This window comes from Capra hircus, chromosome 27, assembly GCF_001704415.2.
Source record: "Capra hircus breed San Clemente chromosome 27, ASM170441v1, whole genome shotgun sequence".
Lineage (NCBI taxonomy): Eukaryota > Metazoa > Chordata > Mammalia > Artiodactyla > Bovidae > Capra > Capra hircus.
The window spans coordinates 30,440,935-30,453,122 of NC_030834.1; the positions used below are offsets into that span (position 1 = coordinate 30,440,935).

The 12,188-nt window shown below is 38.0% G+C and overlaps 1 protein-coding gene across 2 annotated transcripts in view; it reads right to left on the reverse strand.

The window, feature by feature from the left end:
• The window catches only part of PRIMPOL (primase and DNA directed polymerase), a 51,061-nt gene that overhangs the window by 1,968 nt on the left and 36,905 nt on the right, over positions 1-12,188 (reverse strand). For both annotated transcript variants that reach the window (XM_013975388.2, XM_018041883.1), the window contains 6 exons: positions 9,326-9,488; positions 7,491-7,576; positions 5,717-5,803; positions 5,531-5,639; positions 1,180-1,262; positions 1,054-1,100 (listed from right to left, as the gene is read on the reverse strand). In XM_013975388.2, coding sequence (XP_013830842.1) covers positions 1,054-1,100; positions 1,180-1,262; positions 5,531-5,639; positions 5,717-5,803; positions 7,491-7,576; positions 9,326-9,488 — 575 coding nt within the window. The remainder of the gene's footprint in view (positions 1-1,053; positions 1,101-1,179; positions 1,263-5,530; positions 5,640-5,716; positions 5,804-7,490; positions 7,577-9,325; positions 9,489-12,188) is intronic.

The following is a 12,188-nucleotide window of genomic DNA, read 5'->3' on the forward strand; positions in this document are numbered from 1 at the left end:
TATTAAACAGAGGGCAGTTACAGGCACTCCGTAATAGAAACATAGAAATCTGACTGTTAAACTAAATTAAAACACCTGAAATACCACTTTATGTCTACCAGCTTGGTACAGATTAAAAGGTAAAAATAAGAAATGGCAAGTGGAGGGTAACCTAATCTCCTATCATTTTCATGGAGAACAATTTGGTAATACAGGCTTCCCTGGTGGCTCAGACGGTAAAGCGTCTGCCTGCAATGTGGGAGACCCAGGTTCGATCCTGGGTTGGGAAGATCCTCTGAAGAAGGAAATGGCAACCCACTCCAGTACTCTTGCCTGGAAAATCCCATGGACAGAGGAGCCTGGTGGGCTACAGTCTATGAGGTCGCAAAGAGTCGTACACGACTGAGCGGACTTCACTTTCACAGAAAATATGACAGTCTCAAGTAGGAAAAATCCCTCCTGGCATTGTAGACAGACGCTTTACCGTCTCAGCCACCAGGGAAGTCCACAATACAGTATATACTCTATTAATTTTGGAAGCTACAGACCAAAACATTTATCTGAGGGGTAAAATTATGAGTGAGAATGATTTTTCCTTTTGAATTTTATGTATTTTGTAATGTTTTTCTACAATGAATGTGAATTACTTGGGTAAGTAAGATAAAAGTTTTTTTCAAAGGAAAATATTGGTTTGGCAATCTGGTAATATCTACCAAAGTTTAAAGTGTATATATATATCTCTTTTGACACAATTCTAGAAATCCTAGAACTATTCCAAGAAATTCTTTCTAGATATAAAGAAAATATATTTTTATATACTTTGTAAAGCAAAAAATGAGAAACTAAAATGTCTGAAACTGGTTAATAGCTATCTACACAATTTCTTATGCAGCAGTGGGAAAAAATGAGGCTGATAGCAGATGTGTGCTGAGGTGGAACAATCACTGCAGCAAGTTCCCAAGTGGGAACAAAGGACCAAACCGTGTTTAGACAATGCCTGGATACCATCAGCTCCTTGAACCACTGTACCAAGAACTAGTTAGAAACCAGAAGGAAACTACAAACTGCACTTACCTCTTTGAGAAGAAACAGAAGACACACTTCCGCAGGTAGTGGAAAGCCTGAATCAGAAAGACAGCAGGACTGTTTGATATAATATCTAATTTTTCCTTTTGGTAAATGTAAAAATTAGTAACTCACAGTCAGATTTGAAGTTTTCTGCTTTGCAGACAGGGTCATGACATTTTTGATACCAAACTTCATTTTTCAGGTCAACCAAAATCCTTTACATTTAAAACAAAAAGTAAAAATTAGTACTTTCCAGACAGGATAAAAAGCAAAATTCAGTTACATGCCATTTACAAGAGAGATGCCTAAGACTTAAAGATGGAGAAAAGATAGAAAGTAAAAGGATGCAAACATATCTGGCAAATGATGTTTGCCAAAAATATGAACTTTGGGGCAAAAATTACATACTGACCAAAGTTTCTCCCAAGAAGAAGAAATTCTCAACTTGTTCCCACCAATTAAGAGCTCTTCAAAATATGTGAGCAAAGCTTACAGAACTTCAGGGGTAAACAAATATTTAACCATAATTTAAGATTTAAAAAAGAAAACATTCTTTTGATAATTGATACCAAACAACCTCCCCAAAACTCAGGATATCGAAAATTTGAATGAGAATTTAAAAAACTGACTATGCTAGGTACAGTATGAATCATTAAATTTATAAGTACTCACACATTGTCTGACCATAAAACAGATTATTTAGAAATAATAAAAAGAACTGAAACTCAAAACTTAAAAATTTAAAACATTTTTCTTAATAACCAAGTGACTCAAGGAAAATTCATGATGGAAATTAGAATATGCTTAGAACTGACTGAATTAAAATTACATATTGAAATATGTGAGGGGAATTCCCCCGCGGTACAGTGGTTAGGATTCCATACTCTCACTGCCAAGAGCCCAAGTTCAATCCCTGGTCAGGGAACAATGATCCCACAAGCCTCACAGTGGTGCCAAAAATAAATAATAAAATGTGAAACTGAGCTAAAGTGATCTGTAGAAATAAATTTAGAATCTTTAGCAGTAACACAAATAATTTAGAAAATGAACAACAAATCTTAAAAGGCAGAAAGTAATAACAAAAATTTCTAAAAATGACAAAATGACTAATAAAACTCAAGAAAGGTATAAAGACATAAGTGGTATTAGAAATTGAGATATAACTACAAATATAAAATATATTAAAAATATATATTATAAACTTTTTCTAGTAATGCTGAAAATTTTCATAGCATAGACACAGTACTAGATAAAAATACACCAAACCAAGCAGTTACGGAAAACCCAAACAATCCTATAACCACTAGTATTTTTTTTTACGTAGTTTAAGATCTTCCCACATTTCATAGAAAAGAAACACAAAATGGCTAACTATGTGTTTAGGACATTTACCAAGGAGAGAAAAATGGGCTGGCAACTCAGTCTAAGGGCCCATAAACATTCCAATAGACTTCCTAATAAACAGACATACGCTACAGTTTCCAAACTGCACCGAAGTGCCCCAGGGCAATGCAGGATATTTCTGTCTTTCAGGGGATAGGGTGACACCTGACATCTGTCAGGCATCTCGCAGCCGCTTGCTTGTAACTCACAGGCTCAGTATGGCGTCACCCTTCTCCATTCCTTTCAGTGACGTCCTGTCTTTGTAGAGCTGGGTGTTTGGTACTGGCGGTGGTGATAAAAAAAGTAGCATAAATGTAGAGTGAGATGTGACGGTGAGGCTGGCAGTGTCCAGCCTGAGCCCAAAGTTTGAGTTTATGCATGCAGGGTTCAAAAGGACACACAGCCCATTAATAAGTGTACTTAAGAGTCAACAGGTCCAAACTTCCAAGTATAAGTCAAGTCAATGCGATGTAATATACACACAGCAACTACAGTTAATACTATATTGCATATTTGTAAATTGGTAAATCTTAAAAGTTCTCATCACAAGAAAACAAAAATGTAACTCTGCATGGTGATGGATGTTAGCCAGACTTAATGCTGAGATCATTTTGCAGTTGTACATAGATATCAAATGTTTTACACCTGAAGCTAGCTAGTATAATGTTAAATGTCAATTGTATCTCAACTTAAAAATGAAATAAGAATACTTTGTTTCAATTGATGAATATTGTTTTTTCAAAGTACTACTAAATTATCAGGGCAAATATTAAGTTGCTTGAAATAAGTATAGGTATTTCTTTTGTCCTTGGAGCAATGTGAAAAAGTTAAGATACTAAAGGCACCATGAACTGAGACAGTCTGGGAACCACTGGGCCAGTGGCAGTTTGCCCAGCTGAACGTCCTTGTCTATAAAGAATGCCCTTGGCAGGAGGTCTCTGATTGCTGTATATGGTAAACAAGCCTAGAGTCTGTGAGTTTATAAGACAGGGTTCCCTGCACGTGTCACACATGCTATGCAACCATGAAGATAGGACAGATGGCCCCTGACCTCAGGGTTCCCTGCTGTGCGGTGGCTGCTGGTGCCTGCCTCGGCTCGCAGCTGGAGTTAGAGAAGGCGTCCGGTGGGTCAAGGACGTGGGGAGCCGCGCCTGGTGTCCCAGGCCTGACTCTGCTTCCTTATCCCTTTAAAACTACGAGTAAAGCTTACCACTGGGTAAGATCTCCGATTTGGATGAGGGAGGTCTGATGATCCAATCCTCAAATTTATCAGTAATCAGAGAAATTCAGATGAAAACCACAATACCATTTAAACTCACCAGATTAGCAAAACAAATTTAAAAAACATAACGGTAGTAAAATTTTGATAAGAATATGGGGCAGGACAAAGTCTGAAAACACTGCTGGTGGGAATATTGAGTAGCATGACCATTTGGGAAAATAATTTATCTAATAAAATTAAATACATGCATATTCTATGACACAGCAATTCTAGTTTCAGAAATACACTTTGAGAAACTTGCATATGTGTACCAAGTGATAGATACAGTATTTGTAGCTTCACTGTTTACAGCAGCAAGCCAAATGTCCCCAGCAGGACAGCAGATGAACTGGTCTACTTACATATACAGTAATGAAGACAAGCAACAGCTAAACCTCATGAATATAATGTTGACCAAAAAGCAAGTCAAAGAACCAATTTACCATAAGATTAAAAAATGTAAAATGAAATATTATGTTGTTTGGAGATACAAGCAAATATGGAAAAAATCATAAAGTGGGAAAGATTACCACAAAATTCAGGACAACAGCTATTATCTCTAAAGAATCTGTACCTGGGCCCACAAGGTACTTCTGAGGTTAAAAGTGGTAGATAGGGCAAGTATATGCACATATATACATATATATACACACAAACACACACGATGTATTTCACACTTAAAAGGAATACACTGGATAATAATACAACCTGTAATTCTTTAGAAAGAAAGAACATAGCAACCTGAGAATCTCAAAGTTAAACAATCATATGAAATGACTTTCTGGCAAACGTTCATGAACAGAGAAAGACTAGGAAGATACACGAAAATCACAACCATAGTACAGGCGGTCTATGCCTTTATGTTTTTCTGTTACAGATTTGTGCACTGAGTTTTTGAAATTTTTTTTTTAAACTGAATTAATCTATGTATACATTATAGCACTGAATCATAATATCTAAGATGTTTTCCAGCTTTTTAACAAAAGTTTCATGATCGTTTTCTCAGACCTGGCCCATGTGCTGTAAAAGCTTTATATATTGAAGTCTGAGCTTTGATAGTAGATACTGGCCGGTGGTGGTTTAGTTGCTAAGTTGTGTCTTAACTCTTGCAATCCCATGGACTGTAACCCACCAGGCTCCTCTGTCCATGGGATTTCCCAGGTAAGAATACTGGAGTGGGTTGCCATTTCCTCCAGATGTTAGATATTAAAACATAGAAATTCTGCTAACATCATCAATGATAATGACTGGGTTTCTGTTTTATCCCTATTTTGACTATTTCCTTACATGACGTAAAATTCTACTTCTGGTCTTACTGCACCCTTTATTTCCTCTTATTTTGCCAGGGGCATTTAAGACAACTCCAAAAACAAGGCCTTGCATATACAGCAAGCATTCAATAAATACTAGTTCTCTTCTGGACTATTCTTTGTCTTGAACATGTTAACATAACCTATAACTCTAATTCTTGAACCCTAACAGAGTAGTTTCCTTCTTGCCCAAATTTGCTCACATTTGATTTAGACTCCGTAGGTGTCTACGGTGGCTCATTTCTTTCTAGCCCCACTCAATTCTGCTGTAGTTTCCTCAAGATTTCACTATTTAAGGGGTTATTTTACCAAATAAAGTACAAATAAAGATGATACGTGCTGAGGCAAGGTAATAATTAAGATATTCAAAATTAAATATTAAAAAGCACAAGCCAAATAAAAGTTGTATGAGTTACAACTAAATCTATTATAACAAAATCATGTTTACATTTTCACCTTAAATTATAAACACTTAAAATATAATACTGGTTAAATACATAGAACTCATTAACAAGCAATATTTACTTACATGATATTATTACTCCTGTGGGCTCTTCCAATGTTTTCACACCAGCGGTATTTACAAATGTCATAAACCAACAATTCTTCTGGGAAAAAGTAGTTCCACCGCCGAATTCCTGAACCACAAATAATGTTTCTAAAGGTACTATTACTCTATCATATAACAGTTAGTAAAGAATAAAATTCTCTTTACCTCCTTTAATGCCGTTTTTATTCACCAGTGAGAGAACAAATTGATCAACTTCAGGGTAAGGTGAACACTGAAAACCTTCAATGGTTTCTAGGGCAACAGAAAAATTTATTATAAATCATAACAGCTAAAAGATGAGTTAAGTTTCTGTCTAAGTTGTTCAGTACAGCTGTGTGTTAGTTTTTTTTGCTTCTCTGCAGTTTGTCTTTTAATCAGTTGTGTATTCTCACAAGGAAGCAGGTAAAATGCAAACCTTTCAAATCAAATTGTAGCTAGTGTTCATAAAAAGCATTTCGAATCACTTCAGTTGCTTGCTTCACTCTGATAAAGAGAAAAACAGCCCCTTACACCTGGGAGCTGGCCTTGTAATTAATAATGTCACTGAGACCGCGGTGTGGACACAAGCTGGCTGGGGACTCAGAGCTCAGCCCTGGTATTCTCCCATTAATCATAAACTGCTTCACAGAACTTCAGCGTCATATAAGGTCACCCTGTGGTCACGATAATTCAGGACAAGAATGAAGACCACTCTAATCGTGTGAACAAAGACAAAACATCAACATTTTCCAAACCACAAAAAGGACCAAACGCCAGCCTATTTTGTCTCAGCAGCTGCTCCTTCTTTACCAACTGTGGCTTTAGTCTTCTTTCTAGATAATATTTTAAAACTGTCACTGACAGCGCCCAACTCAAAAAACAAGCCCACTCTTCCTTGGAGACTCCTCAAAGCATCTAACTCAAGCCTGGATCCTTAAGAAGTCCTTTCTAACGCCCTTTTTCTGAGATGCCTGTTTCTTGTGGTGTGCAGTCTCCACCGAGGTAACCAGTGCTAACCTCACTCACCACAGGCGCCTTCTCCAGCGTCCTGGAGCTGCAGAGCTCTAACGCCTCACATTTTCTTTCTGCAAACTCTCAGGAAGACTATTTAAAATCTTTAAAGACAGAGTGATCTACTTTTCTTAAAGACCACTTTCACTTACAAAAATAGTACACATAATAGTATACATAATTAAATTTCGGAAAATATATTAAAGCAGAAATGAGAAAAAGTTCAAATCGATGTCTAGAAACAACTGTTAAACAGAGGAGACAGTAAACAGATAAGAAAATGTTATCCATATTTTTTAAATAAACTTGTGATCGCACCTCATATAACGTTAGAGCATTATCTCAACATCTTAAATGGGCATTTTCCATACTATATAGGCTGTATAAATCTAAATCAAATGGCTACAGAGTATTTTACAGTATGTAACCAATCCAGTTTTGTTGTTTATTTAAATTTTCAGTCTCACTCTTAGAATGATAGCCTAAAGTGTGTGTATAAAAATATTTGCTGGAGAGTTTAAATTTATCTTAAAAAATGTTTTCTTCAGTAAAGGAATGAAGAACGTATAGATTTCATGAAAAACTATATGGCCATTGAAAGAATGCAGAGGCTGTTCATGTGCTGGAAATGCAGGAAAGCTCTACTGGGTTAAACAGGAAACTATTAACAGTGGTGACCCATCTTTGTGGGCATGGGAGTGAAGAGATCTTTAAGATTTTTCATTTTAATATGTGCTTATTTTAGACAAACAACCTACATTATTTTCATACTTTTCCCCCAAAACACTATAAAATGAAAATTAGTAAGCTTTAAAAAACTTTTCTTTAACTTTCCATTTTGGAGAGAAAAGCAGTTGTTCTGAAAGAACAGTACATATACATAAGATTTTGAAGAAAAGTCAATTTTGCATCCTTAAATTTTCACAGCAGATTGTTTTCTTAAACTTACCTGAAGTACTGGCACGACTGAAACACGGGGCTCGCTGGTTACTTTGAGGTGTGTCACACGTCAGAACTTGTAAGGCATCTGAGAATCTGAAGAAGGAAATGTGTGCAACAGAAAGTAATATTAGAATCAGAGGGATCTGACTACTGAAAGGACACAATTTCAGATAGTCTCATAATAAAATCCTCTGCTCATCAGCTAACTGTTCTCGGGTGTTTACCCCACACTTGCCTACAAAAGCACCGATCCAGCCCCTACAAAAAGACCAGTTTGGTGACCATTTATAGTATTTTCAACTGCAGAGTCAGTCAGAAGACCCGAGAAATGCTGAAGCCACAGAAGCCTCTGAAATTTTTGTTAATTTTAAAAGTCTCAAAAAAAAAATTAAAAAATAAAAAAATAAAAGTCTCGATAATAGGGAAAAAAAAGAAAGGAACAAAAGCAAAGGGAAAATAGCTTAAAAATTAACTGAAAAGAAAAACACGTTCACAACCATGAAGAATTCAGCCTTTCTTTCAGGAAGAACAAGACCTGGTATTTAGTCAGATACACAATGACAGCAGATGTTACCTTGTTCAGTAGGATAACCTTCTGCACTTCTGTAAAATACTGAAACTATCAGAGAAATGAGGTTTGAGAATCAGGGGACTGCCTGTACTTCAGGCTGTTTTTAGATGCCAGCTGTGTTGCTTTTCCCATACATGACAGAATGTGACCTTATTCTGCTGCCAACATGATTGTTGGGGAGCGACAATCATGTAAGTTTTAGCACTGTACTACTAGAATCTCAGAGGTGACAACATTGACTGGCAACGTCACGTGCCATGGCACCAAGTGTGTGCCAGGCACTGCTGTAAGCACACACACAGACCTAACTTCCTTAATCCTCACAGCCCCATAAAGTAGATGTTAATATTATTTCCATTTTAAAGGTAAGGAAACTGAGATGGTAATGTAACTTCTAAAATTTGTTACAAAAACTCAAACAGTCCATTAATACATAGACAATGCATCTTCCCACCCTCCTGAGCTACCACTTTCAAATGGACACTTGGACACAACTTTCCCTGTGCAGTGTCTTAAGTATTTTTATTATAATTTACTTCTATGGGATTTCTCTTTAAAATTATATCTAAGAGCTGCATAAAGGAGAAGGATCAGAACAAGTTACTTTAGCAAGGCAGTTTATTCTGATCTTTAACCACAAGTCTTAAATTAACAAATTGCCAGCCCAGAGTGAAGGGAAATGAAGGCCACATATTTCTATTGAAAGATGTCTTTCACACTTCTTAAAATGACCCAAACATGAGAATTTAAAAGTTCAGTAACAGACTTGACAATAAATTAGTGTGTCAGTATAACAGAAAATTCTAGAGAAATTATTGATAATTTATTGGTCAGTTATTCATTTGACAAATATTTATGATATAATGTTGAGTAGACAAGACAGGTGACACAATCATAAATAATGATCCCAAGAAATACGTTTCAAGTGAAGGATCTATGTAAATTATATTTCTGTATGTGCATATATAAAAAGAAAATTTTATCTTAACAGTAATTACATTTCCAAATGCAATAAGTAGTTTTTATTTTTTAATAGAATAATCATTTTAGAAAACCTGGAAACTATATCAAATATAAAAGGATATAAAGAGAAAAATAAGTAGTTAAAATAACTATTATTTGCTAGTTAGTAGGCAAAAAAGAACAGTTAACCTAGAATTTTAAGAACTTCCTTTTACTCAAAATATAGAAACTTCATATAGTTCACATTTCAGAATTCACAGTGCCATCCATTGCTTAATAAATATCCTTGAACACACAATCCTGCGCACCTGACGTTGCTGACCAAAGACGCCAGGAAGTACTGATTCTCTTTCGAAATATCCCTCGATTGTACAGGGAAAAATCTGTTATCTTCAGCAACTTCCAAAGCCACACGCTTTCCTATTTTTGATGATTTATAGAGTCGAAAGTTTCTATTCCTTGTGTAAACTCCTATATAATTAAAAAACAGTATGAGTACATGGTTTCAGTGGTGTATTTCTATAGTCAGCAAATATTAATTCTGTTCAGCATTATTAGAAAAAGCACATGGTTCTGGTTCCAAACAGCGATATAGATCCTGAATTCACCTTCTCCCATGGACACACACTACAACAATATACAAAACAATTTCAAGTGGAAAAAATCTGGGTGGAAGACCCCTTCTCAGGCAGCGAGAGGGAAATCACACTGAAGCTGCTAGGAAAGGCTGAGACACACTCTGGCCATAAACCCCACCCCAGACACAGCAGCTCCCAGCCTGCAGGGAACTCAAACCGGGAACTTCTCCCCAAGGAGCAAAGTACTGCCCGTTCAGGTACCTCAACTTTTAAGACCAGCGTCAGAGAGATGAGCCCCACAAACACCTGGATCTGAAGACCCCCTGGCTCCCACCCACGAGAGCCGCGGTTGCTCAGCCACTAAGCTGTGTCTGACTCTGTGACCCCATGACCTCCAGCACGCCAGACTTCTTGCCTCAAGAACCCCACGAACACGATGAAAAGGCAAGAAACCCATGGGGCTGTGAAAACCTACGGGGGTTCCTGAGGAGCTCACAGGGGAGGCAGTGTGAGACTCACCTGCCTCGGAGTCAAGTTCAGAAGCAGCCCCTTGAAAAGCACCCATTCCTCATGTGAGAGGTTCGTTTGCTAATTTTAAAGCACTGGCCTGAGGGGCAAGGTCTCGTTGGTATCCTGAAGGACGGAGGCTGCTGGGCACCACCTTCCCTCCCGCCTTTTGCCTTGCTAAAGCTGGAGGGAGTCACCTTCCCTTCTTGGATCAGCGGTATCATCTTCACCCCTCTACCTTGCTCCAGAGTGCCAGTATCTCCCAAAGGGGAGCTTTTAGGATTAATGATCTCAAAACCAGGGCAGATGAACTTACCCAATCAAAGTAGCAAAAAAAAAAAAAAAGGAAAACTATATATTGCTTAAGGGGTTTATGGGACAGCATCAAGCAGACTAACATTCACATTACAGGAGTCCTAGGAAAAGGAACAGAAAACTTAGCTGAAGGAGTAACGGCCGAAAACTTTCCTAACCTGGGGCAGAAAACAGACATACAGATATGGGGAGTCCAGAGAGCTCTAAATGAGATCAAACCAAAGAGACCCACACCAAGACACATTATAAATACAATGTCAAAAGTTAAAGCCAAGGAGAGAATCTTAACCTCGCAATACAGAAAACTTGTTACTGCACGGGAATCCCTGTAAGACAGTCACCAGATTCTTACGAGATGTTCCAGGCCAGAAGGGAGTGGCATGATATATTGAATCCAGCTGACAGAAACAAACCACCAAGAATACTCTACTGGCAAAGTTACCATGTATAATGGAAGCATGAGGCGTTTTCCAGACGAGTAAAGGCCAAGAGTTCACCACCAAACCAGCCTTGTAAAAATATTAAAGGGACTTCCTTATACTGAAAAAATAAAAGACGTATTAATGGTTTCTCTGCCCATGGAATTCTCCAGACAAGAACACTGGAGTGGGTTGCCATTCCCTTCTCCATGGGATCTTCGTGACCCAGGGATCAAACCTGGGTCTCTTGTACTGCAGGTGGATTCTTTATCGTCTGAGCCACCTGGCAAGCCCTAAGAAAACATAGGAAGGTACGAATCACTGGTAAAGGCAAATACATAGTACAGGTGGTGGACTAAGACATAAAATTAGTATAAAGGTTAAAAGACAGAAGTAGTACAAATACTATACTTAGTTAAGGGGTACAGAGATGACAGGGGTGGGGTTAGAAGTTAGAAATTTAGAATATTCCCAAACCTAAGTTCTTATCACTTAAAACAGACTGTTAAAAGTTGTTACATGTAAGCTTCATGGTGACCACAAAGTAAAAACCTACAGTCCATACACAACCTGACAAAAGGAAGTGAAGCATGCTCTCCTGCATTGCAGGCAGATTCTTTACCAGCTGAGCCACCAGGGAGGCCCGCTAGACAGGCATCAAACTGCAAAGGGGGAGAGCAAGAAAGCTGCAAAGAAACAGAGGAAGTGTGAAACAGCAGAAAACGATGAACAATATGGCAGTAAGTACATCAGAGGGCACCCAGAATGAAAAGCACAATCACAGAAAACTAACCAAATGATCACATGGATCACAGCTTCATGCAGTTAATGACACTATGACGCACACCACGCAGGGCTACCCAGACAGACGGGCCGTGGTGGAGAGGGCTGACAAAACGTGGTCCACTGGGGAAGGGAATGGCCAACCACTTCAGCATTCTTGCCTTGAGAACCCCATTTACACTATGAAAAGGCAAAAAAATATGACCCTGAAAGATGAGCCCCTCGGGTCAGTAGCTGTCTAATATGCTACTGGAGAAAAGTAGATAAATAGCTCTAGAGGGAATGAAGAGGCTGAGCCAGTGCAGAAAGGATACCAAGTTGTGGACGTGTCTGGTGCTGAAAGGAAAGTCCGAATCTGTAAAGAACAATACCACCTAGGACTCTGGAAATGTTAACTCCATGAATCAAGGTGAATTGCAAGTGGTCAAACAGGAGATGGCAAGAGTGAACATCGACATTTTAGGCATCAGTGAACTAAAATGGATGGAAATGGGTAAACTTATTCAGATGACCATTATATCTACTAATGTGGGCAAGAATCCCTTAGAAGAAATGGAATAGCCCTCACA